General features: G+C 45.8%; 1 protein-coding gene across 4 annotated transcripts; it reads right to left on the reverse strand.

The window, feature by feature from the left end:
* Positions 1-1,054: 1,054 nt before the first annotated feature.
* Positions 1,055-25,198, reverse strand: LOC135368889 (glutamine--fructose-6-phosphate aminotransferase [isomerizing] 2-like). 4 transcript variants are annotated; one of them, XM_064602434.1, is made up of 20 exons: positions 24,981-25,198; positions 16,441-16,548; positions 16,281-16,370; positions 15,150-15,275; positions 14,894-15,081; positions 13,645-13,706; positions 13,236-13,315; positions 11,412-11,465; positions 8,544-8,558; positions 7,521-7,647; positions 7,384-7,454; positions 5,344-5,436; positions 5,073-5,266; positions 4,715-4,835; positions 4,022-4,179; positions 3,144-3,258; positions 2,961-3,088; positions 2,739-2,891; positions 1,748-1,924; positions 1,055-1,430 (listed from the first exon to the last, which is right to left on the reverse strand). In XM_064602434.1, the coding sequence occupies exons 1-20, from the start codon at positions 24,985-24,987 to the stop codon at positions 1,386-1,388; spliced, it is 2,112 nt and encodes a 703-aa protein (XP_064458504.1). In that variant the 5' UTR covers positions 24,988-25,198; the 3' UTR covers positions 1,055-1,385. The 4 variants fall into 4 exon arrangements, with proteins under 4 accessions (XP_064458504.1, XP_064458506.1, XP_064458505.1 ...); XM_064602436.1 differs by lacking the exon at positions 11,412-11,465; XM_064602435.1 differs by lacking the exon at positions 8,544-8,558.
* Positions 25,199-26,034: the final 836 nt, after the last annotated feature.

Here is a 26,034-nt window from a genome sequence, read left to right on the forward strand (position 1 = left end):
TTGGCCAAAATAGCTTTATTTGATGCACTGCAGTGACTCCAAGACCTGACATGCATACTGAGCGTATAGAGGCCACTGCATTGCGTTTGCTGGCACCATTTTCATAAAAAAAAATAATCCATAAATGGTCCTCCTTATTTTAGAGTTGAAACTAGGTAGAAAAGAGAGAGAGAGAAAAAGGAGAGGCTTTGCTTTTCTGTACACTTTCAGCTATAACACGAAGAGAAGGATCTACTATGAAAGATGAAAGTCACGTGATGAAAGTCACTGAAAATCCAGATAATGTCCAGATAATGTAGTGATAATAAATCCACGGTAATCCAGATGATGTGGGTTCGATCCCTACAGCTGGCTAACCTTTTCAGTGACTTTCATCTTTCATCGTTGATTTCTTAGGCAATTTGAGGCTTTGTTTGTATCTGTCCCTTCTATGTTGTTCCAGCCTCAGAACATCAGTTTATCGCAGTTTATCTCAAGGATCTACTGCGTATCTGAGCTTGATTTGAACCATTTGAATTATCCTACTTTTGGCTGACAAGGGAGGAAAATGCTAGCTATTGGGCTATAATCCCCTTGATGCTCCTAAAGGGTGCAGGAGGCATTGCATGCGTAGTAGTTTGGGTGAACCGTGCCACCTACGAGGTATTTCCCCTACCCAAGAGGTGTACACCCCCCTTCATTTTTTGCTATTTTTTGCTATGCAGTGAAGTTCATTTTTAAGAGTGTGGCACTGCCTGCCTAGAGCAAGTGCAAGGGTTCCACACACACACATATGTCAGAGAGTGCGATTCTCTGATAGATTTTTTTGTCAAACTTTTGCAGAAATCTTATGAGAAGCTTTGCGATTTTCATTGGAATAGTGTGTTATGACTACATGTACTGAATTCATGAAAATGCTGTCTTTTGCTTGACTAACTTCAGAGTTCAATTGACGAAATTAGCGTAATGCGCAACACAGTGCAAGCTACTCTGAGGTGGGAAGAACATCACCGTCACCCAGAAGGTTTTGGTCTTTTATGTCACGCAGCCTGTTTTTTAAAATTAAATTGCACAATCTCATTGCATACAATGTATTTATTAGGACGCTGTTTAAAAATCTGGTATTTAATGTTATACGTATCACTCATAAAAAAACATTATCACATCGTTCGTACTGTCAGCACCTTCAGTGCTAACACAGCTTCTCTGCTTGTATTTTATATTGGAATGCAAGCAATTCTTCCTTCTACACTCTGTATACAGCAGTGTGCACTTTTAAATGTAACACTGTAATACTAAGTGCTTTCGACGAGTCTCCTGTTGCCAACGTGCAATGTGCAGGGAGTCTGCAACTCCTGCAGGAGCTCCTGTAAGTCACCGCTGCAGAAATGTCACGTGTAGGGACATCATTCGACTGTTACAGATTTTGCCAAGTTCCTCGGACAGTCCACCTGCAAGATAATTCAGGTTAAGAGAGTTTTGAAGGCTAAAAAAATTTGAAAGGTAGTTAAGTTATAGCTAAGCTTAACATAAAATGTAATTGGGTAATTGGTATCACAGTAATTGGGTCACGTTTGATTTTAATACATGCCGGAACCTTGTTGCTGTACCTTTTTTTAATGCCTAGATGTTATTGTTACGAATTAATGCCGTGCGGCATTAATTCGTAACAATAACATCTAGGCGCCCTAGGGCCCATCTAGGGCACCCTAATCCTAGACGGGCACTTGTGACAGAGAAAAGAACAGACAAAGAGAAATGAGCTCACATTGCATCCCCTAAGCACAGCGATGTGGTAGGACATGAGTTGAAGTGGGATGACAGTCAGGATTCCCTGCAGGCAATCCACAGTGTGCGGGACTTCCAGAGACTTGAAGCACATCTTCTTTGTCTCCTCATCACCTTTTTCGCAGATAACAATCGGTCGGCCATCACGAGCAATCACCTGCGTTTCAGACAAACCCACATGATTTGACAGACTGCTGCTGCTGCGATTGGTACATATTATATACATACAATCAGTGGCATAGTCAAAAATATTTCAGGAGGGGTTCTATGGGGACTTTATATGGGAGAGGAAGTACCCAGTAAACCGTAAATGTCCCTGGGATGACAGCAAGATATCCTTACCAGGATATGTGGACTACCTGTGGATGTCCACAATCATCCCGATGATGTCAGTGTGGACATCCCATGGATGTCAAAACAAGCATCCATATCATGTTACTGGGATGTCTTTCAGAGACATGATCTAGTACCTTGTTGGGACGTTTTTATGTTTTTATGCAAATATGTGGTTCAGCTTCAATGTTTATTGGTGCACTGACTGAGTACAGTAAGACAGCTTTTCATAAAAATACTCTCGACTAGAATGAATCAAAAGTAAGATAGGAAACTACTACCAAAGGTACCATTTGGAGGGGGGGGGTTGTATACCCAGAACGGCCAGTGCATACATTGATATGATATGCAATGAGTTTAAGTGCTGTGGTGGCTCCGTCCCAAAAATGTCACAACATTTGCAAAGAAAATGTGTAGAAGAAAGTTGAAAGAAAAAGAAAGAAAAAGGAAAAAATGCCAGGCCCTGGAGAGATTGTTGCCAAGCTGTGCGACGCAGTGTTAACGGCAGCACACACAAACAATACAGTCACAAAATGTGCTGTATATTCCAGGCAGCAGATCTGTCCCAAAACACTGCCCTGCCCACATTTCTTTTGCTTCTGCCAGTTGCATGGGACCTAAGAATAGAAAGTACAAACCTGCTGCAAAGCATTTATGCACTTCGGATAGACAGGATCCCGGGTGACGACCATCATGACGGGCATTGCCTTGTCCACCAGGGCCAAAGGTCCGTGCTTCAGCTCCCCGGCCAGGATGCCCTCGGAGTGCATGTACGTCAACTCCTTGATTTTCTGAAAGAAGCGAGCTCCTTGTCTCTCCCCCCGGAATACTCGTCTAACTCTGCAGTGGCATCAAGTTACCAGGGCGCCTTCGAGGCAGGTGGCGTGGTTGTACCCCCGTCCCATGACCAACAAGGACTTCTGTTGGTACAGATGCTCGGCCAGCTCCTTCACTTCGTTATCCAACTCGAGGACCTCCTTGATTTGGTCTGGAACGCGAGGCAGACGTCACGGACCACTCGGACACGTGTGTTTTGGGCCTACCTGGAAGCCTCTGCAATGCCCGGATGATTTCGCTGCGTCGGGGCCTCATGGAAATGCGGTCTTCGCACATCATCAGGGAGAACATCACCAGAGAGATGAACTGGCTGGTGTAGGCCTAGGAAAACATTTTACCCATTTCGGACGGGCTTTTGCTTACAAGGACTCTGAACCGTAACCTATTAGACTATAGCGATCATGCCGTAGGCACTCCTTTCCAACGCTTTTGGAGGCTATGGCGGTTATTGTTTCCTCAATTTCTACAATACTGTAAACGCATTTTTATTCACAATGTATTAATTTTCGCAAATTTTGCGACCGCTAAAAAATTGCGAAAAATTGTACTCGTGAACACAGCTTGATGTTTATCACGCGAAAGGAAACAGCGCTGGAATCGCGAAATCAAATACACGCAAATAATTTCGTAAATGACTGAATGAGTGTTTAGCGAAAATTAATACGCCGCGAATAAAAACACGTTTCGAGTACTTTGTACTTCAGCTCACCTTAGTATTTTTGCACAAGCGGTGGATGTCCCACGGGAGATGCTTCTTTCTAGTTGATTATCATCATAATTCTACGCATTTTCATAGAAACTGTTTCTGTCGTCTGCTACGGTACATTCTGTCGTGTGCTACGGTAGTCGTACATTCGCTCGTGCGCGTTCAAAATTCAAATTTCCATCGTCCAATCATGACGTAGAGCACAGAGGCTGACGTGTGGCACTCCTAGCGGATCGTGCGGACGTGCTTTGCGGGCTCTTCATTGGAGTTGTCGATTACGAGATGGTCGTTATAATCTAGTGGGTCATGCTCTGAACAAGGTCAGCCAATCGTACGTGCCCTCGTATTCAAGGTAACGTTCAGACACTATGCCCTCACCTTGGTGCTAGCGACACCAATCTCAGGACCAGCGTTGATGTGCACTCCGCAGTGACTTTCGCGGCAGATGCTGCTGCCGACGGTATTGGTGATTCCCACAATCAGAGCTCCTCTCTGTTTGCAGTATCGCAGGGCTATCAAGCTGTCAGCTGTTTCGCCTGCAGAAACGTGTGTTAATGTGCAACCGTGAACGTTCATCGCCTACACTAGAAAGGTTAATAATTAATGGTGTGCATGTGTTAAGTGATGCAGCAGGGTCTCTAAGCCGCAGGAATGAAAGAAAATGTTCCTGTTATAGACTTGGAGGCAGTCATGAATGTGTGCACGCGTTGCCCCTGAGGATTTGTGCTCACGTGGACCACAACGGAAGCAATTTCGTGGCATGCGAAATGTGCTTTCATGCAATGGCTTTTGTGACTTACAGGGTCATTGAAAAGTGCATTGAAAGCGCCCACTGACAAAATTTTATTGATATGCTCAACCAATGTGACTGCACATAATATAATAATGCTTCTAGACTGGAATAAAGCGTGAAATTTGTTCCTTTTTTTTTTTTTGTCAAGTGAACCAGTTCAACGTGATGGAATAGAAATTACTGTCTTGACCCTTGTTTCGCAAACATTTCTAACAACACCTATCAATAACAGTCACATCTCATTACGTTTTCCACAATCAGGGCAAGATAATGGGTACCTGACTGTGAAATGAAGAAGCAGACGTCATCTCTGAAAATTGGGGTGTTGCGGTCGAGGAAGTCACTGGCCAGTTCCACCATGACAGGAAGTTCTGTCAGCTCTTCCAGTATTTGCCGTGTCTGCGACAAGAAATAACTTCAAATACAGTTCAAATAACTGAGGAAAAAGACCACGGAGGGCGTTGGAGGTTTATGTCTTTGTGCCGTCTGCTTGTCGCTTCCCTTGGCTAATTCTCGTTCTAACTCTCTCTCTCTCTCTCATAATAACTGTAGTGACGATCAGCAACGACATGCAACACTGTTTCACAATATATGTGTCAACAACTGGCGTAAGGAAAAATATAATACAAGACCCACAGCAACGGCACTGTGGTAGCTGGTACCACAACCAATCAGGAGGAGCCGTCTGCAACGCTTGATTTCTGCAATGTAGTCTTTTATGCCCCCGAGGATTACACACTCTTTCTCAAAGTTCATTCTGCCTCGCATGGTGTTGATGACAGATTCTGGCTGCTCAAAGATCTCTTTCTGCATGAATGAACTGAAGTTTCCTGTAAAAAAAAAAAAGCATAATTTTAATGGCAGTCACGAGCAGTTGACATTTTAGCGGCATGTCTCCACGACTAACCCTTCATGATCTGCTGAATCTCCATCTTGAGCGTGATGATTTCCCGGTTGACATTCTCGTCGAGCGTCCGTTTTAGCCGGTGGATCGACAGGTCTGCGATTACACGCTCAGATTCAGCTTACGTAAACGTGACAAAAAGGTTATCAACAAGCAGCGGCGTAGCGTGAGGGGGGGGGGGCGCAGGGGCGGTCGCCCCGAGTGCAGATTATCAACACAGAGACAAACAGTCGGAATTAGAAACAGTAGAACTGTTTATCACAAAAAAAAATTCAATTTTGTAACGCTGGGCGCTAGCTGTTTGAACAATCTTCTGGCCGCCTCAAAGACGGAGGCAATTGGAGCAATGTTCGATGTAGCGCGCAGGTGTAAAATCGCGTCCTGTGGGCTTCGGCAGTAAACTGTGCGCGTTGAGACAGCGGAGCATGTTCTCAAAGTGAAGCAACCGAAGTGCAAAGTCCATGGAGTGCCGGGGGGGGGGGAGGGGGGTTCTAATCAGGGTTGCGGAATGGGGTCACCAATTCCATTCCTTTGAATTCCTTGGAATGAATAGGTATGGTCAATTCCCACTCTTGGAATGGCTTGGCAACCCCCATTCGATTCCTTTAATTCCACCAATAAAAGAAAAGGGACCAGTAACCGTACTGGCTACTAGCCCAGCAGTGCTAGAGGTGACTGACATTACCCAGCACGGAAAAAGCACAAAGGCAAGGTTATCTCGCCCTTGACCGGTTGGCAACCAGACCGTTCCATTCCAATTCCATTCCGCCTGCGAAAAAAAAAAGCCCAATTCCATTCCCGTTCCATTCCTAGGACAGTTTCCGCCGTTCCATTCCCATTCCATTCCGCCTGCGAAAAAAATTGCCCAATTCCATTCCCGTTCCATTCCTAGGACAGTTTCCGCCATTCCAATTCCATTCCGCCTGCGAAAAAAAATGCCCAATTCCATTCCCATTCCATTCCTAGGACAGTTTCTGCCATTCCATTCCAATTCCATTCCGCCTGCGAAAAAATGCCTAATTCCATTCCCATTCCATTCCTAGGACAGTTTCTGCCATTCCATTCCAATTCCATTCCGCCTGCGAAAAAATGCCTAATTCCATTCCCATTCCATTCCTAGGACAGTTTCCGCCATTCCATTCCAATTCCATTCCGCCTGCGAAAAAAATGCCTAATTCCATTCCCATTCCATTCCTAGGACAGTTTCCGCCATTCCATTCCAATTCCGCCTGCGAAAAAAATGCCTAATTCCATTCCATTCCTAGGACAGTTTTCGCCATTCCATTCCAATTCCATTCCGCCTGCGAAAAAAATGCCTAATTCCATTCCCATTCCATTCCTAGGACAGTTTTCGCCATTCCATTCCAATTCCATTCCGCCTGCGAAAAAATGCCTAATTCCATTCCCATTCCATTCCTAGGACAGTTTCCGCCATTCCATTCCAATTCCATTCCGCCTGCGAAAAAAATGCCTAATTCCATTCCATTCCTAGGACAGTTTTCGCCATTCCATTCCAATTCCATTCCGCCTGCGAAAAAAATGCCTAATTCCATTCCCATTCCATTCCTAGGACAGTTTCCGCCATTCCATTCCCATTCCGCCTGCGAAAAAAATGCCTGATTCCATTCCCATTCCATTCCTAGGACAGTTTCCGCCATTCCATTCCAATTCCATTCCGGGCTCCGATAAATCTGGAATGATTCCGGAATCATTCCAATCCCGGAGCAGCAACTCCGCAACCCTGGTTCTGATATACAGTCAAACTCCTTTATAGCGAACACCTTTTTAACGAAAATACCACTACAGCAAATTTTTTTTGCGGTCCCGCTGGAGCATATAGGTCCAATAATGGACATCCTTTTTAACGAAAATACCTTTACTGCGAATTTTTTTTGCTGTCCCCTGAGTTTCGTTGTAAAGGAGTGTGACTGTACATTCCCGTTGCATGTCTCATATTTGGGGCACGACGCTCGTTTCGACCCCCGGGCACTGGGTACCCACGCTCCGCCGCTGTCAACAAGCTGCGAAAGGAGCTCTACGTACGACCATCCGAAACGGCGGCGACGTCGTCGTCTTCGAGGAAGATGACCCTGTTGGTGTGCTCAATGATGGCACTGCGGAGGAGACGGTGTTATTTTTTGGGAGAGTACATACATACATGCACGGGATAGCAACGTTACCTCGCGTCGGAAGCGAAAAAGTACTCGATTTCTTTTTCGTCACCAGGCGGTACAAATTCGGTCGTAGAGTTTGTACGGTGAATGCCCCCGGTCGTAGTTTTGGCCACGTCTTCTCTCGGGCGGTGATCTATAAAAGGCGGTGAAGGCGCTAGCTGGCGAGATTTGCAAAAACCAACGCTACTAATAATGGAGAAATGTGTTAATAACTGTAAAACCCTTTAATTTCATGACATGAAGTTTTCGCAAATCGGCCACAGGACACATATTCGCAGCCACTAAATTTTCCGAAATCTAGTGGTAAAGTGCATGGCTTGGTATGCTGCACTTTGTAATACGCCTTAAATTACCCTAATTATATTTAATTTGTGCAATATTCTGCACGCTTGTATTGTGTAAACCAGTTCAAATGCTTAGTAGAAACCAAGTGTGAAAATTAATTTTCTGATTCTATCGCTTTTGGAAGTGTCAATTTTGGCCAAATTTATCAATTCGCAAAATTCGCAAAAATTAGGGCCGCGTTAACAATAAGGGTTTTACAGCATCTTGATAAGGACCTGCATCAAATAATGCAGACACAGCGTTGTACAGCACATTGCAAATGTGATATTGTCAACTTGTGTTAGAACAGTAGCGCAGCACACAGAATAGGCAGATAATGTCAATGCACAGATAAATAAATGCATGAGGTACATGTCAAATAATGACGCAAAAATGATATAAACATTGACAAGGCTGGCAATTCTATGGTATTAAATAGCAATTCTTGTTTCATGGTGGTGGTGTGTGTAATAAAAAAAAGATAAGAATCTATGCCACGAAGTAATTGGTCATTCGGTGCCCCCAGAGTATCCACTGGAAGGAATTATAGTGCCAGCCTCAGAATGTACAAGTGACAGCACCTCTCATTACATGAGAGAAAGCAGGCAAGGTGTCTCTGGTGTTGCCACCAGTCTCTTTTACGTAGTTATTAATAGATGACCAAATTTAGAGAGAGAGAAAGAAAGAAAGAAAAAAAGGCGGTACCTGGCGCCGTGTCGTCTGTGCCAGACGAAGGAAAGTGTCGACCACATAGAGAGAAACACATAATTAGAACACTGCATGCTGTACATCAATTCACATGCATTACAATCCATGACGACATGCCCTGAGATACACACAAAGAAAGCAAACACGTAGTGCAGGGAAAACATATAGATAAGGTGAGAAGACAAGATGACAAAGGTTAGAGTGAGCAGAACTTGTACAGGGGCATCGTTACGTTCTAGTGACATGCCATGTCTCAGTCCTAGATTCACTACCAAACAGTAAAACTTGATGGTAGTGCAGTGAGCTATGCCAGTTTTGCACAATGATGTGGAGGTCCTCGTGGCGGAGGATAAAATGTCGACAAAAAAAGCCGACGATTTCACTGATGACATCCGAATTACCGAACAAAAAGGAGGTCTTGAGTGCGGTATGTAAAATATGATGCTCTGACTTTTTTTCACGGAACCGTTTGAAAGGTATACTGGCATAGCTCCTCGTGAAGTCATCCCAGGACCCACTAAAATTTGACTCTTTTGGCAAGCGGTCTACACAGAGCAGCTGGCAGCAAATGGCAAGAAATGGTTTTTGTGCGGGTGTATATCAAGGTCCATGTCGTGTTGGTCCAAGAGATGCGCAAGTGCAATGCGTGGGGTGTTGTGCTACCTTCTAGGTTGACGCAGTTCAGATTGCTTTGTTTACCCCACCTACGCACTGGATGGAATTGCTTACGACGACCTATAACAACAACATCTTTATTTAAATGATGATGAGTGGTGAGTTTCATCACCAGGGGCAATAATCCTACTCTTCTCAGTTGTCTCGCGACTTAAACCCCAATTATAATAATTATTCTAATTATAATAATAATGATAATCCTACTCCATTGCTGGTGGTAATGTGGTAAACTGGAATACTGAGTCACCTCAGAGTTAGGTCGCCAAAAACTTCAGAAATGCTCTTAAGGACAGTGGCTCCAGAAGTTCCGTAACGCTTTTTACGAGCGGGACGTTTCTGTTCCTTTTCTTTTCTTGCACAGGATGGTGTTTCATCAATCACAGCGCACACAAATCCGTGGGTCACCGAACAAATCTGTGTGATGTACCCTTCATACCCTTGTAACCGCTCCAAATTTGTGGTGGCTTCGTGACGGAATGAGTGACGATTAATGGTGACGAGCGGATTAATGGATTAAGCGTGACATGATGAAAAGGAAAGGATGTAGTGTACCTTGAAAGACGTGCTCGTTGTCACATTCTACATTGAAAGAAAGAAAAAGGGGAAGTGTAAAGTAAGTGGTCATGCAGGAAACAAACAACAGAGGTTGCACGCATAAGATGCAACATATAGGATCGGTCACACACAGGGCATGGATTGGAGGCACGACACACATCACAAGGTTTACGGATGACAACACTGGGCAAACACTAGCGAGCTGAAGCAGACAATCATACAGTTACCTGCAGGCAGTGGCTATGCAGGTTGTGGTTGGGATTCTCATACCACATGTTTCACATACAGAATAAACGCATCTCTAGAGCATTCAACGTTGTTAGGAATGAGAGCATAGAGGGTCTAGAAGCCAGCAATGCTACAAGCCTACAACGCAGTTAAGGCCATAGTTGAAGGGAAGGTCGCATTCGTGGCCAGTCGATTTTGAAACTATAGTTAGAGGTGAGTGCAGGTAAGCAAACTTGGACCCTCACGCGCACAGTACCCGTGCGTGCGTGAGCCGCACCCGCAGTGCTCTCTGTATACCCGCATTATGACCCGCAGGGGGAAGTGTTCTTCGTCCACTTTACCGCTGTTCTTATTTTAAAACAACGGAAATTCTAAGTGTTGGCAACGGGTCTCGGACGGCTTCAATCGTATGCCAATAAAACTTCAATTCAACAGAGAGCCATATATGTCTGCATTAATAATCGAGCTCGCCCGCCAGTACTTTGCCTGCTGCAGTCTGGCACATGGATTTATACGGCCAACGGCATAGGGCACTGCTGAGCTCGAGTGTGACAGGGAGGGATTACTTAGTCTGGCATGGAGTGCGGGTAAACCCGATTTACCCGCGGTCGCATTGCGGGTACACTCGCGTTTTACCCGCTACCCGCAGCGATCGCGAATTTCTACCCGCAAATCGTGACGATGTGGGGGTAACGGGGGTACCCGCGGGTATACCCGCACCCGCGCTCAGCTCTAACTATCGTGTCATTTTATTCCTCATGGACCACCAGCCACGGTATCGAAAATCTCCCGTGAAAGAGTGGCGTGGCTTGACTGTTATTCGACGAAATATACATGAGAAGAGCAGATGCCGGATGTTGAGAGTATGCCCGAATTCCCTCTGTGGAAAAACGAGAAAACGTCACTCCCTAAGAACCAATGAGGGTGCGACCTTGAGAAAAGGAATGCTGCGGCCCTGCAGGCGTCTCGGAGTTACAGTGCCTCTCTTTCAGCGCCACCCTCTCACCCACCCCGCTTAGGGAGTGACGTCACACCGTCCGCGCTTCTGCAACCGCGGAAGCAATGCTGATCTTTAAAAATTGTTTCTTTAATATCTAGGCAATTTTTCTAACGTAAAAAAAATTTGTCAAGTAGATTGTTGACATAGTGGCATCAGTTTCATCGATGGGTCTTCAGATACGACCGTCCCTTTAAGGCACAGTTCAGGCACAATTAAGGCACTGGTTAAGGCCGCAGTTTGCGGCACCACCCATACTAGCGTCTGGCCTAGGCTTCCCTAATTTCCGAGGCGTTCCAAAAGCCAGAAACGAAAGATCTTATATGGTCCGTTCACACGTTATCACCACCACCAGAAGCTGGGTTAGAGGTACGTAACGCTAAAGAAGAACGGGAACAAAGCAGACATACAGCAGATTGGGCTTCCTATGGACTTGCTGTCAAAAGCAAAACCACCACCACCACCTTCAGCAGAGAGGAGAGAGTTTGGGTTAGTACACAACATTAACCACACGTCAGTGGTGACATCCAATGAAAAAGTGTACAACTGGATTGGCACTTCTGTCACAAGTCTGATGTCGTTTGACCTCGCATAAATGCTGTTAAAAAAAAACTTGTTCCTATATGCTCATGCTTATCTGGACAGCCACTTATCTTATCATTTCTTTTATTAAGTTGTCCCAGAAGCATATGGCCTTCTAAAGGGTGCAACAAATGGGTAGTGCAACAAGAAACTTCACACATGAAAGGCAAAACAACATATGATTTCTTTTTACACAGTGTTAGTTAACATAGATATAAGAGAAACTTTGCATCACAGAACATCACATAACTTATCATGATTCCTGGCAAAATTCTATCAATATCCTTCTCACTGAACACTCACTGGGAAAACATAAAATTTGTATTATTACGATTCCAAGCATTATCATAGGGGAGCTGCAACCGTGCTGTAATTGTTTTCTTTCTTATCTGTCGAGCCCGTTTACTACGTTCTTCGATATAACGTTAAATCCGATATTTCGATCAGGTTGCCGGTTCCTGTCAGCTCATCCAATGAAGTAAACAACACTTCGATATAGCGATTGTCGTGAAAGCGTTTGTTCGCTTAGAGCGATCAGGAATTATCCGCGCAGTACGCGCGAAAATCGAGGTGAGAGATTCCATCTTGTCATTGAAAACAAAGGAAGGAGACATTTTCAAAAGCAACAGCCTCCTTGAAGATTAGAAGCGTTTAGCCGCGCATAACTGATAGAGATTAGACGCGTGCGTTGCAGAGCGCGCGACACGCGACTTCGAAGGCGCTCGCGAGAAGTAGAGGGGGTTTGCTCCCTCTCCACACAACTCTCTCACCCTCAACCTTTTATCCGCGCCACGATCTCTGGTTCCTGGACGCACATTGCTCGAACGATTTCGTAACGGAGGAGTTGGCAGACATAGATGCGCGTCGTCGCTTGAACACGTGTCCACGAATAGACGACTTCAGAAAATCCCAGAGAGCTTAGCGCCGCTTTGAACTATGGGAACTTGCTGGTAACAAAGCAAGAGAAGGTCTCCGAACTGTTTCGGTTCCTTCTATCTCAGCCGATTGTCTACGACGAATCAAGGTCAGCGAAAGCGAAACATGAAGGACAGTTCTCCCTTCCTCATTCCAGTAATCTCCCAGGATGCAACGCGTGCGCAAGGAGCACTGGGATTTTCTGAAATCGTCTATTACGCGCGGGCGAAACGCGTTATAAAGGGCAACGCAATTTCGATAGTGAGCATGATGACGACTACAGCACTGGATGACAAGCAATGAACCAAGTCGTCGATCTCGAGAGGTGCGGGGTGCGAAGCCTCACGTAGTATCGACGGTTATGTTGCCCTTGGAAACGCTTTCGACACAGAGCTCCATCAACCCATAGCTAGATAAAAAAAAAAAAGGCTTTAGTGCTATGAACAAACGTGTATGATGTTCAACGACGTTGACACTTATACCGTTCTACTTCGTTGACGTGAGCCCGACCGAAGATTTCACAAAAGTTCACGTACAACGATGTAAGGATCAGATTTCGCGTTCCCGTCAACATCGTTATAAACGGGCTCGACTGTATTTGAAAGAAAGACATGTAAGCACGACATAATAAGTTACTGTTGTAAGCTGTCATTAAATCCTTGCTCGTACACTTAACTCCAACTACAAGAAATAGACAAAATCTCGCATGGGCTTCACACATGCAAGGACACACTTACCTTTACTGTACAGTACTGGAATAAACTCAGTCGAAAGGTAAGATCTTGTCTTGAGACCAACCAGCAATGGGCTGCCCCTCCTGGAGGGAAAACGAGAAGCCATTAAATGCACACCAATAAATTTTTGGATTGTTGAGGCTAAAAAAAGAAAGAAAAAAAAGCAAAGAGATCCACATGCCAATCACAATGCAAAATACATGTACAACCACCATTTGGATGAGCTGGAGCGCGAGAATCTTGAATAAGACGAAGTAAACAAAACAGTAAACAAAAATAAAACGGACACCATACAGCATTGGCTATTAGGCTTGAGACTGAGTTTGAGACCTCTTGTGATGCGCACGCTGGTTCGGGAGTTGTGTTCCAAACGAATATGATTACAGATTACTTAATTTCCACTGCGACTTACCTCGTTGCGACGCATTGGTTGGGATATTTGTTGCTCTTGAATACAAGTGCGAAGGCTCCTTCCTAAGAAACAAGGACCCAGAACGTCACACTTCCATCCGTAGAAATCCTGAGACAATACTACGTAATATGCGCAACACTGTCATCCAATGTGTCACATTTTATTTATCCGTCATAAGAATTAGCCTGCAGCTGAAGCTTAAACTGCCTTTTTAATTCTTTGGTATATAGAGCATAGACGGCCTTCCTCGAGGATATCATACTATTCTTACATGCTTGCCTGGTATCGAGTGAGCAGCTAGAAGTTGTTTATGGTAACTAAAAGTCTACTCTGTCTACTGCCTGCGCTGACGACCACGAGTAAGCGCAGTTTCGCAAACGGTGCGTTCCTGGTTGCTCCTTCATCTGGCACAATTATCGCTTTTGTAAGTAAGGGTCTCATAAGTAAGGGTCATTAAGTAAGAAGTAAGGGTATTTAAGTAATAAGTAAAGGTCTAACTAATAAGTAGGGGTGTGCAAATCCGAATATTTGAACTCGAGTCGAATGGGGGAAATATGCCAAATACTGAATGGAATATTCCGTAAGGAGGCGAAGTATACAGAATTGGGCTAACGCTCTCTTAAGTTAAAAAAAAAGAAAAGAAACAACGGCCCGCCTGTCTTGGTCCTGCAGCACCAGCAATTTTGTAAAGCAGGCCTCACCTCATGCAGGGAAGCATCAGGTGAAGCCCACTTTCGGGGTGGTGTCGTTCATATTCGGGCATTGCAAGAATGCCCTCTCCCTCCTCCGCTTAGGGAGTGACGTCACGCCGCCGGAGCCTCTGCGGCCGCGCGGAAGCAGGACTGATATTTAAAATTCGTTTACTTAATATCTCAGCACTTTTCGGACGAAAACATTGACCGGGTAGACTGTTCGTTGTAGCAACAGATAGTGGGTTTCAGCACATCGTACGCTACCGCCTTTGCGTACGGAAGGGATAGCGTTGATGGTTCTGCGCATGCGCAAAGCATAAAGAGAGCTTGGCGCTGTGCGCAGAACCACCAACGCTATCAATTACGTACGCTATGGAGATAGCTAGCGTACGATGTACTAAAACTCTCTAATAACCGGTAATATACTGGCCAGGTGCTAGCCCTAATAATGATAAACATAACTACATGCATAGCTAGAACCAGTATTAAGAAAAAAATGATGTAACCTATATCTTTAAAAAAAAAAAGAAAAACAGAAAAAAGGGGGTAAAATTTACCAACTGTTGGATGACTTGCTCCACCAGCTCTCGAAAAGAGAGGTCCGGGTGCGTGTCGTGAAGGTGCTTGATGAACTTGGCGATGACTTCCGTGTCCGTGTCTGACTCAAACTGGAAACCCCTCTGAACTAGGAACTGCTTGATGTCCTTGTAGTTTGTGATGATGCCGTTGTGAACTACCACAAACTCTGCGCAGACAAATCCAGCACACGCGTGCAATCACTACGACACCGAGATCTCTATACGGTGCGCTCACCATTTTCTGGTCCCGATCTGTGAGGGTGGCTGTTGAGGTCGCTCGGCGCACCGTGGGTCGCCCATCGGGTGTGAGCAATTCCCACGTGGATTTGGTGTTCCCGATCCAGATCCAACTCTTCGTTCGCTGCGGGTAGTCTCCGCTTAGATCTATCCCACTCCACTGGTCTCAGAAAGCACTCTTTGCCCCTTAGCACGGATGTCCCCAACACCCCTCACACACCCATAACACCCAGCTCACCACAGATCTTGCAACATCTTCGAAACGCCTGCTCAAAAAGTCAGCAGATACAGCAGCAGGTACAGCAGAGCCGGTATACAGGTATCACCGACCTGAGATTAAATGGACCATTTCCATAGTCGCGTCGCCCCTGGCGGTGGAATGTCGAACGTCGTGTCTTTCCCCCCAGTAAACATGGTGACGCTTTTCGGACTGGCACGTTGCGTGGGAAAGTAGCAAGAGAGGATTGGAAGAACAATGCGGAAAGAGTGAAAGCGATTGTACTCATTACCAGTACAAAGGGTTGTCAAATGTCGAACCTGGGAGGTACCCGGGTTCGAATCCCGGTGCCGGCTGTGCTGTCTGGGGTTTTCCTCAGACGCTTTCAGACATATGTCGGCACAGTTCCCCTAGAAGTCGGCTCAGGACGCACATTTCCCCAGGGCGTCAGTCGTGACGTTGCCCACATACGTGAGGCCGACAACGGTAAGCCCTTTCACCATCACCACCACCACCACCAAATGTAGACCTCAAACGTCCGCGTAACCTTGAAACCGATTATCTCCCCCCAATAAACATGACAGTCGCCCGAAGGTGGGTCCATAGAGATGTTTTCCACTCAAAGATGGCGGACGCAAGGGCTGGGCATGCGCATACGCGTTGTCGGAAATGGTCCATTCCTGCGCAAATCCCCTGCATTTGTACACCCTGAAACTGCTCTGTGTTGCAAGATCATTTTAGTTTGGGGTAGGGGTGGTGCTGGGAAAACCGCTGCCAAACCTGCATGTTCTGATTAACACCCGACATGATGCTGCAACTTGCTTTACTTTCTCCCCTGATCCGACATTAGTCCACGTCAAATATACGGCGTGGTATAGGGGGCACACACGCAGATGAGCGAAGTATACTCACTCCAGATCGCATCTTCGAGTACCTTGACCTTGCCTATTTTCCGAATGATGGAAATCTCTTTGCCTTCAGAATCTCCATCAAACGCAACACCTACGTGCACGAGAAAGAGCAAAAGCTCAATTTCGGAATCCGCATCTTTTGGAAGAAAAAGACTGATTACCTGCGGAGTCGTAGCCCCGATATTCTAACCTCTGCAGACCCTTGATGAGACATTCCAGGATTTCCCGCCTGGACTTAGGCTCTAAGTAGTTGAGGTATGCAAAGATGCCTGCGAACAATAAGTATGTTTTACTACAGTCATGATGTATATACATGAAAGATGTAAAACAACATGTCCAATGTAGCACATCCTATCTGCGCTAATTTTAGGAACCCCTTGACAGGGTGCTTTCACGGAAGAGCATTCGTGCGTTTAATTAAATATTTCACGTCACACCGCGGGATTCACGAACACCATTAATATTAAAATACATTTTATTACCAAGTTTACATGGTCAATTGCTTGATGGATGATGACGACTATCAGATTTGTCACATACAGCCTCAAAACAAGCTAAAATAGCCGTCAGCAGGTGGCAGACAGAGTTTTTTAGTTATTTCTTTTTCAATAACCTAACCCAAGGAACACCAAGTAATGTCACGGAATCTGACTTAAATATATCCTCCGCTTTTTTCTCTCTCTCTGTGTAGGGGGATTGAATTGAATTGAATTGAATTGAATGGATGTATCCATGGATCCACTTCCTTTGCTTTTTGACCATTTTAACAGCTTTTTTGGGGGGAAAGAGCTGTAAGCTGTTTGGGGAAATGTTGAAGAAAGTGTTCAGGGAGGGGGTGCTGGAAAAATCGCTGCCTCAAAGACAAATTGGATGCTATCATGAAAGCACTTCCCCTGCCACATACAGCTGCACTTCAGCGTGCACCCATGCAAGTCTGTTCCAGTAGAGGGAACACGATACCCCACGAGGTTGCTACGGAGACGCTTCGTGCAACATTGTTTTTCGAGACGAAGAAACGGGAGATTTCCCGACATTGTCTCACAGGCGTGGGATGAGGTGTCAGTTAACCGAGCTGCGCTACTTCGCAACGTTCCACGTTTGACAAATTTGACGCTCGCCGAATGCCACGTTTTCGGCTGGCGTTCATGCTGAGTTTTCTTTTTTCAACACAAGTTGCTGACTCAACATCGCGTGGCACGAGGTTGGTCACCGAAGATGCACTGTCGTCTGCTTCAGCCAATCGCCGCAGACGATTTCAAACGCAGGCTTTATATGGCTACCGACGGCTGCCCGTGCGACTGATGGCGACTCGCCCGCCCCCTAGCGACGGACGCCGAAAGCACCGTCGTGATTGGTGGACCCCTTAATGGCTACGTCACGTCTTTTATGCGGTCAGGCTTGTCTAGGTGGCGTCCCACTGATACCCAATGAGGAACATGAAATAATGCTGTAGTCGATAAAGGCAGGCGGCGTGGGGATTCGAACCCGTACATCTTGGTTTCCCGATTGAGACGCGCTTTCAGAACTTCCCGACGAAGTGTCAACGTTGTAGTGGAAACATAGAAGGACAAACACAGCACAAGCCTCACCACAAGAGATATGCTAGCTAGTATGGTGTAATAGACGACTTCAGAAAATCCCAGAGATCTTAGCGGCGCTTTGAACTCTGGGAACTTGCTTACAACAAAGCAGGATGTCGCCTCCAAACTGTTTCGGTTCGTCCTCTCTCAGCCGATTGTCCACCATGAGTCAAGATCAGCGAAAACGAAGCGCGAAGGACAGCGCGTTCCAGTAATCTCCCAGAATGCAAAGCGCAAGGAGCACTGGGATTTTCTGAGATCGTCTATTGGCAGCATCTCTTACGGGCGATCAGAGGGTGTTGGTTCCCATCCCACTGCTAGTGCCTTTTCTTCAGCAGCCATCGTTCAATTGACATTGCAAGTGTCTGATTGGCACAGCACAGGATACGCGCTCACCCCACTTCACACTCTCACCCACTCTCTACTCGCTCACACGCATGCGCACAACGAGGCAGGTGGCATCTCGGTTCTTAGGCTCTGCTTGGCCAGTTTCCACGTATTTTACCTGTTTATCGAATCTTCTTGATTTTGAACCACCTAGCGTGTTGCGTTCAAAAACAAATTAAAATAAATAAGAACACCTCGAGCGAAATTAAGGAGCCGGATGGTACCGGACTGGTTTCTCCGGAACCTTTCAAGGATTTATTTTTCGAGACTGCATAATCGCGAACTTGTTTCGACTCCTTCCAAACTGGACGCCGGAAGAAACGAGATTTCTGCTTGCCTCGGATCTCGTAACTGAGTTCGAAGGTTAATCAATGGCAATACCAGACTCGAAAAATAGATAAGAACGTAACGCAAGGAGAAAATTACGAACACCGCTGCAGGTAAACTGTCATTGGAATTATCCGATATTTCGTACGAATCATGTTCATATATATATTATCTGCATAATTTTTTAAAAGTTGAAACAATGTGGTTGACCAATCAAAGGCACACTTTGTCTGCAATGTTGCAGCCTATGACTATTCTGCGCATAGATCAAATACAGTCAAACTCCTTTATAACGAACACCTTTTTAACGAAAATACCACTACAGCAAATTTTTTGCGGTCCCGCTGGAGCCCTATAGGTCCAATAATGGACATCCTTTTTAACGAAAATACCTTTACTGCGAATTTTTTTTTGCGGTCCCCTGAGTTTCGTTGTAAAGGAGTTTGACTGTACTATACATGTGCAGGTATATGGGCACAATAATCTATGCGTAATAAAGCAGTTTTAAGCAAAACGGGTCAGTATACTTAAGCGAAAATGGCGGTGAACCGGTTTATGCGCCAGACGGGCGTCCGGAAACAGTTTTCACTGACCTGTTTCTCGTGTAGTACATTTCCCTGCCCCTCTGACATTTCTGTGGTACAACTTTTTATTTTTTATATTATTTTTATTTTATTTCTGTCGAATTGCGCGTACCACCCCATTCCATAGCGCGACTGACGGCATGTCAGAAACAGTGCAGACAGCGGCATACCACGGGTGGATGAGGTGTAAAGCTCTTTTCTATACAGGGACGGTGTTTTCGCCAAACTTCCGCTTCTTCTTGATGTCCTGGCATTCCTCACAACTCCAGCCCCTTTCCTTAGAGCGCGTCATCCTTGATGTTTTTTTGTTTTTTTTTAAGTTCCGTGTTGGTGCTGCGATGCGACTATGACCATGGAGCGGTTTACAGAGGTGGACTGGTGGAAGGAGGCAGAACGGCAGAAAGGAGAGGTAGAAAGAGGGATAAAAGGCATCCTGCGCAGTCTCAGCGTCTGCCGTGATTACGAGATAAGACCAGTAACCAATGGAAGGTTTCGAACTCAACACCTTCGAGTCTTCAACCTTGGCCGAAGCCCTCAACGAATCCTTCAACGAGAAGTAAGAAAGGAGATTTTCGAGCCTCGAGGAAATCTCGAGCCAACCCTGAAACGCTCCGCTTTATAGGGACTGTGCGACAAACTAGTGGCGCCGCGATGCGGCCTCCGGAGAAAGTACCTTGCGTGATAGCCGCCGGGTAGCCAGCTTTGTTTACATGTGAAGTGCGGGCGTCTTTTTTTGCCATACTGGAACTGTTGCATCGCTAACTGTGTCAGCACCTAAAAGAACTCTTCATTAGGGACCAGATGTTTCATTTCTAACGATTTCTATGCTTCCAATACCACAGAGGGCAATAGGCTCGGAGCGAATAGCGTTTGTGACGCGCTTTCGGCCATTGCATGAGGTGTACACAACATGAGCGAATATATACTATTTCTTTTGTTCTAGTTTCAATGAAACTGAACGAGGACCTGCAAAATGATCAATGATTTACAGTTGCCACTTTCGTGACGGTGAAACGTCGCTGGATACTGTATAAAAGTCAAATGCACCGACCAAACGGCAACTTATTTCGAGATAATGATTGAGGTGTTTCATCGCCAGTGTCCAGAGCCGATATTGCTCCCGGTAATCTGGTTGACGAGTCTCACAGTGAGAACGGGAGTTCTACGTTGTCCAAAAGGCTTAGTATTCACGCACCGACCATTTCACAGTTGTCGTGCTGCAAGCCTACTGCGGTATAGCCGAGGTAAAAACTCATAGAATTTCGTCTTTGAGGCTCTCTTTAGCGTTATCTGAAGATACTGGAAAAACTGCAGTACAAGTTCAGACCTTACGTGTTTATTTGTATGGATAAAACGGACGCACAATGTAGGTTTCAGTGACGAAGGTATGTGCGTGCAAAGAGGACGAAAGGAATACAAGACTCTGTCAACAACATGATATTACAAATGGCTGGAGTCAGAGAAATACACGTATATAGTCTTCGCTAGCAAGCCAGAATTTTGTGAGGCGTCAAATAACAATTCTCTCGACGTATCACTTACAGGTGTTTTGACCAGACAGACGCCAGTTGCTGTTCTCCTTCCGCACTGTTAGATACATTATAAATACGGTGGTTGCTTCTGTGCAGTTTGCCTCCATTCTCTTCGTTCGCGCCCCAGAAAGGTTCCACATTATTTGCACTTCAAAAATTAGCCTACGGTTCCACTTGAGAATGCATAGAACGAGCGGCGTGGTATCACGTCGGATACTTCCAAGACCACCACTGGCGGCGCTGTCGCGACGGAGCAACGCGCCCCCTTTAGGTGTCGCACGGTCCCTATACCCTCACACGAGTCGGATACAAAAGCCAACGCCACCTATAGGGACGTTCGGCTAGGGTTTGGCAAAGCGACACTGGCGCCGGCTTTCTTCCCTGGTGGCGGGCGGAGGAAAAGTTTTCCAGCATATTCTACAAGCGCAGAAGACGATGTTCGCGATCTCATATGTTATCCCATGAATTCTGTCGTGTGTTCTCAGTGAATGTGCACAACGCCTGAAGAAACAACTGCAGCAAACTGCGAAATAACTGAAATAAATGCTGGAAATAACTTATCCTTGCCACCACAGGTGGCACTGATGGCAGTGAGCGAGGGCGCCCCCTGGGCAGCCGAACGAATATATAGATAAAGCCTCACCGTAAAAACGACGTGACATAGCGACTAAGAATCCGCCGATAACGACAGTTCTTTCAGCTACTGTAGCCACAGAAAGCTCGTGTTCGAGAAGTGCCTGCTACGACAGGCTGATGCAGAAGACATCCTGACTTTACATATCAAGGTGACGAAGGGGTAAGAAGAGGAGGCAGGCCTTCCCTGTGTATAGGTGGCGTTGCATTAGCCCTTTTTATGCATATTAACGTCACTAAATTAAAACGGAGGAACCCGCACATTCAGGGCTGTCTCACAGAGGTCTATGGCAAAGACTCGCGTAGGTCTTTACCGTGCTGGAGGCTTTCCGTGTGGTTGTGTCGAGGTGCAGTGCCCGTTAGACGAGTGTTGCTAAACACTAAAAGTAATGAGCCGTCGCCCTTGAAAAAAAAACCGCTGATGTAGATCACCTTGACGATTAACGGTACGCTAAGGAAGGCTGTCTGACGGACGCCCTTGGGCCGAACAGTTCACCGGCGCAATTCCACGCGCTTCTCTTCCAACCAGTGCTTCACTCATTTCATCAAAATATGCGGACTCGCGGTGGACGGCTTTAGAGCCCTGCACCATCCGCGGATGGAAGCGGATATCCGCAAGATACTTGCGGATTCGGATGAAAATTTATCACTTTCTGCGGTGTGCGTATCGGATGCGGATGCCTCGAGGTCGGATGCGTATCGGATGCGGATGCGAAGGCAGCGGATCGGATGCGGATATACCGCGTGCTGTAATTTTTCCACTAGCAATTTATTTGTATTGCGAGCCGATAGCGAGCGCATGCTCGGGTTCACCTTTGACAATGCACGGCCAAGACGGGAGAGGAGGCATTCTGGCGTCCACGCGAGCATCGACGAGGTGGCGTTCTACGCGTTCAAGAAGTCTCTCCATATCGCGTTTGTTGATAGGTTTACCTTTGCTTATCGTCGTGAGTCCTTCCGTGACAGCATGGAGGCATCCGAAATTATACCAACATTCTTCCGGCGGTATTTACGCGTCCTTCGAAACTTGCGGATTTTGCGGATCGGATGCGGATATTGCGTTTTACTCAGCGGATCGGATGCGGATGTAAACGGTAGTGTATACAGCGGATGCGGATCGGATGCGGTAACGTGTGCGCGGATGCGGGTCGGATGCGGATGCCAAAAATCTCATCCGCGCAGGGCTCTAGACGGCTTGGAAACGCGTCTGCCTGCTTATTTTTTGAAGGTTGCAGGTTCGAAGCCGACTTCAGCAATAGACCTCTCCCTGTTTGTAAACAAATGACGTCATAGTGTTCGACAGCGCCACCAATTTGGTAGAGTTGAGCAACGCTCAAAGCTAGGGGGCGAACAAGCTTGCGCCCGAAAGCCACGGTCTTGAGTGGATTACGATGATCTCTGAAAGGGACGCGATCTTCGTTCCTACTTTTCTTCCAATAGGAGGCAGCGAACAAGTGCCCATTCGTGGAACCTCCCCTTCCGATTTGTTTCGGTTTCAGTCTGTCTACCAACGTCATGATCACGTTTCTCGAGTAGATCTGTTTGGTTGCATGGTACGAGATCTTTGGACATGGCACAGTTACCGGACTTGCCGTTATAAGTGTGTGTTAACCGTACATAGACAGTTTAAGGATGATTTGTAAAACAACGTATTGTACGTCCCTCCGTGGACGACATGTCCGCGTGACGTCACGAGTATGGAGCTACGAGCTGACGTCACCAGTGTGGCGGACCGCGATCCACAGCCCTCTACTGCGTTCCAGAACATTTTGTTGTTTCTTGAGAGGTTTGAAGAAAAACAGAGTAAATACAATTTTGCCTTAAATACCACAGCACTCATGCGTGCTTGTTAGCGTCCTCAAGTTTAAGCTTCTCACGTCTTTAACTAATTCTAGCCTTCGCCGTAAGAGGCGCCCGTCGGGCCCTTATTATGTGTTCTCGACATATATCTTAGCATCTTACCTCATACACCCATCCCTGAATACGCAAAAAAAATGAGAAAAATAAATGTATCCCTCAGCGTTACAAAAACTAAACTAGCATAACGAATGACTGGTTAGCACTATAGGCGTTTTCTTCTATTCTTTTGCGCCCGGCTCAATCTTTCGTCACCAGTACCGACAGTTACGTGTAATGTATTTGCACGATGTCTGAGATCTGTCTGTCTGTCTGTTACTTGACGTGTGACGTTGAACAGGTGCGGACCAATCTCGTTCACGGCCATATCTTTGATTGACTGTCACCTCCCGAGAAATGAACCGGCCAGCCAGCCAGCCGTGCTCTGACCCGTCAGCAGGATTAATGAGACCGAGAGAGAAGCTGTCAGGGGAACCGGTTACCTGATTTTGTGGCACCTTGAAAACAACCTCCTTATCTTTACAACCCGGTCCGAACTGTCAAGATAAAGTACCCTGCACGGTTTGACAGAGAGCTTGTAATGACGTCTCTAAATATCCCCGGATGCTTGCATAACATTAGCGGACTTGGATGAAATTGTAGTTCCGCTCCAAACTATATAGCCTTGCGAGCAAAGTAATTTCCTGACCAAGAAAATAATAATGACAGCTATATTACAGTCGCCCTTGCCTTACTTCTGCTTTACTGTCGTTACTTGCCCTTCAGGAGAGCTACTTTTCAATTACTACTAAATATGTATGGAAAGGACAAAGTTAAGAACGCAGCTCATCAAAAAGAAAAAAAAACTGAAAAAAAACTTTCTTTTTTAACTTGATTTGATCATATTTTAGATGTATTATGCGCGTGTGTCCTTTGTCTATTGAATCGCTTGTGAATAAATATAACATGAATTGTGTGTTACACTAAATTCAGCTTACACTAACTCCTCAGCACTGAAGATTTTCTTCTGCGTAGGGGTTGAAGCTCTTTAGGGGGGAGGGGGTGTAACAATTTTTGTAATCCACACGGCAGATATTATATATATATATATATATATATATATATATTATTATGAAGATACTGCCTATCCCGTGCACTATGTATATATTTTCTTCCTGAGCAGCCGTCCTGAAGACCCCACAGAAACGGAGAACAAGGAGGAGGGAGAAACAAAAACGGAACCAATATGAGAGCAATTAGAGCTCTTCCTTCCAAACGTGCGTCTGCTGATACGAAAACAGTGATAACAAAACGTGTTTACGTACGCGTTACTACACGCAGATGAAACCGGCAACTTCAACATGCGGTGCAACGACAGACGACACATCAAAAATCGCCAAATCATATTTTTAGCACATTGTTTTGTCGGAAGCTTTGCGGAAACATTCGGAAACATTGCGCCAGCTCTCGTATTGTTTTGAAATTAATTGTTTCACCTTTTTTTTACCCGCATTTCGATTAATCATCGTATTTTTTTCGCAGTGTTTGTGAAATTTCTCGTAGGTGCCACAAGACAAGGAAGAAGAAGAAGGAGAAAAAAAAGGTAAAGTCTCCCGTCAATTGACATTTGGCATGCAGACGACAATATACGGCGAAAAGCCGTAGCGCGGGAGTGATGTGTACGCACTTTCTGCAGTGAAGCGCTCGTTACGTACAATCAAATCATAATTTGTACACCTAAATCATCATTTGTGACATTGATACACGCAAATAAAATCGCCGAGTCAAATACGCAATGTAAACTTTCGGCGTGTAGACTCACCACACATCGTTGGCGAGTCGCTTGGGCTGGCAGAACTATTCGCTTAGCAGACGAAGCTTCTTGACTGTATGGCAGGAATCGTCGAGCGACCGTCCACGTCAAGTCGCACAGAGAGTGAAAACGACGGCAGGTATCCCGTAAAACATATGTAACACGGTCAGCATCGAGAAAGGGAAGGGAGACGTGGGCCGGTCCGTTGATTTCCATTTACGGCTTCGGCTTGGATTGGAATGAATTTCGTCTTGGCTTCTCATCGTTGCTAGACTGCGGTATGGAAACCGAAAGTGATCCTGCCTGAAAGCGAAACTGGCATCGACGCAGAACGCGGATCTGTTGACTAGACATCTGCGAAATATCGTAACTGGAGAATTGGAGCAATAAAAAGGAAAGAAAGAATAGCAGGCAAGAGAGGCTGCTTGTCGGTTCAAATGTTTACCACAGCAAAGGATCGCATTTAGACACGCAAAGTGATTGCAGAAATTGTGGCATTTTGTAAGCTATCTCGAAGAACTCAAAGCAAAAACAGAAAAAAGAAAGCGATTATGTGGGGCGGGAAGCAATGGAACTCTTGCGATTTGCGCGTCAACACATAGTGCTGTTTTTTTCTTTTTTTCTTCCCCTTATACATGTTATTTTTGTAATGCAGCATATTGTTGGAGGTGATGTCCTTCACTGGATACGACTAGGCTGCTTTCGTAAGAGAAAGCAAACTGATAAATTTGATGCCAATTGCCAACCGCCTGAATCCCGTACGAGATGCCGTACATGCCATGTAACAATGGAGGACGTCGGAAACACCGGGACGTGCACGGGGAACATCGGGGACGCACTCTCACATTGTTCGCGATTTCTACACGAGGTGGCGGGACACGTCCATAGGAAATAATACGAAATAGAAAATGAGAAAATGAGTAATAAAAGACGAACGAAAGAAAAGTGTGCTCCCTTCTCCCTTTCTCTCTCTTCACTCCACCATTCTCTCTGCAGTCCGGCGGCATCAAATGCCATTCTTTCAATACTTGTCGCCTCGCACCGTCAGCCTACGACCGACAGG

This window comes from Ornithodoros turicata, chromosome 9, assembly GCF_037126465.1.
Source record: "Ornithodoros turicata isolate Travis chromosome 9, ASM3712646v1, whole genome shotgun sequence".
In the NCBI taxonomy this organism is placed as follows: domain Eukaryota; kingdom Metazoa; phylum Arthropoda; class Arachnida; order Ixodida; family Argasidae; genus Ornithodoros; species Ornithodoros turicata.

Excerpts from the sequence above, each read along its gene's own strand:
- LOC135368889 (XM_064602434.1), bottom strand. Across the intron at positions 13,316-13,644 it reads AACCAATGCGTCGCAACGAG|GAGGGGCAGCCCATTGCTGG; the intron begins GTAAGTCGCAGT and ends TTTTCCCTCCAG. Across the intron at positions 3,089-3,143 it reads GGCATTGCAGAGGCTTCCAG|ACCAAATCAAGGAGGTCCTC; the intron begins GTAGGCCCAAAA and ends CTCGCGTTCCAG.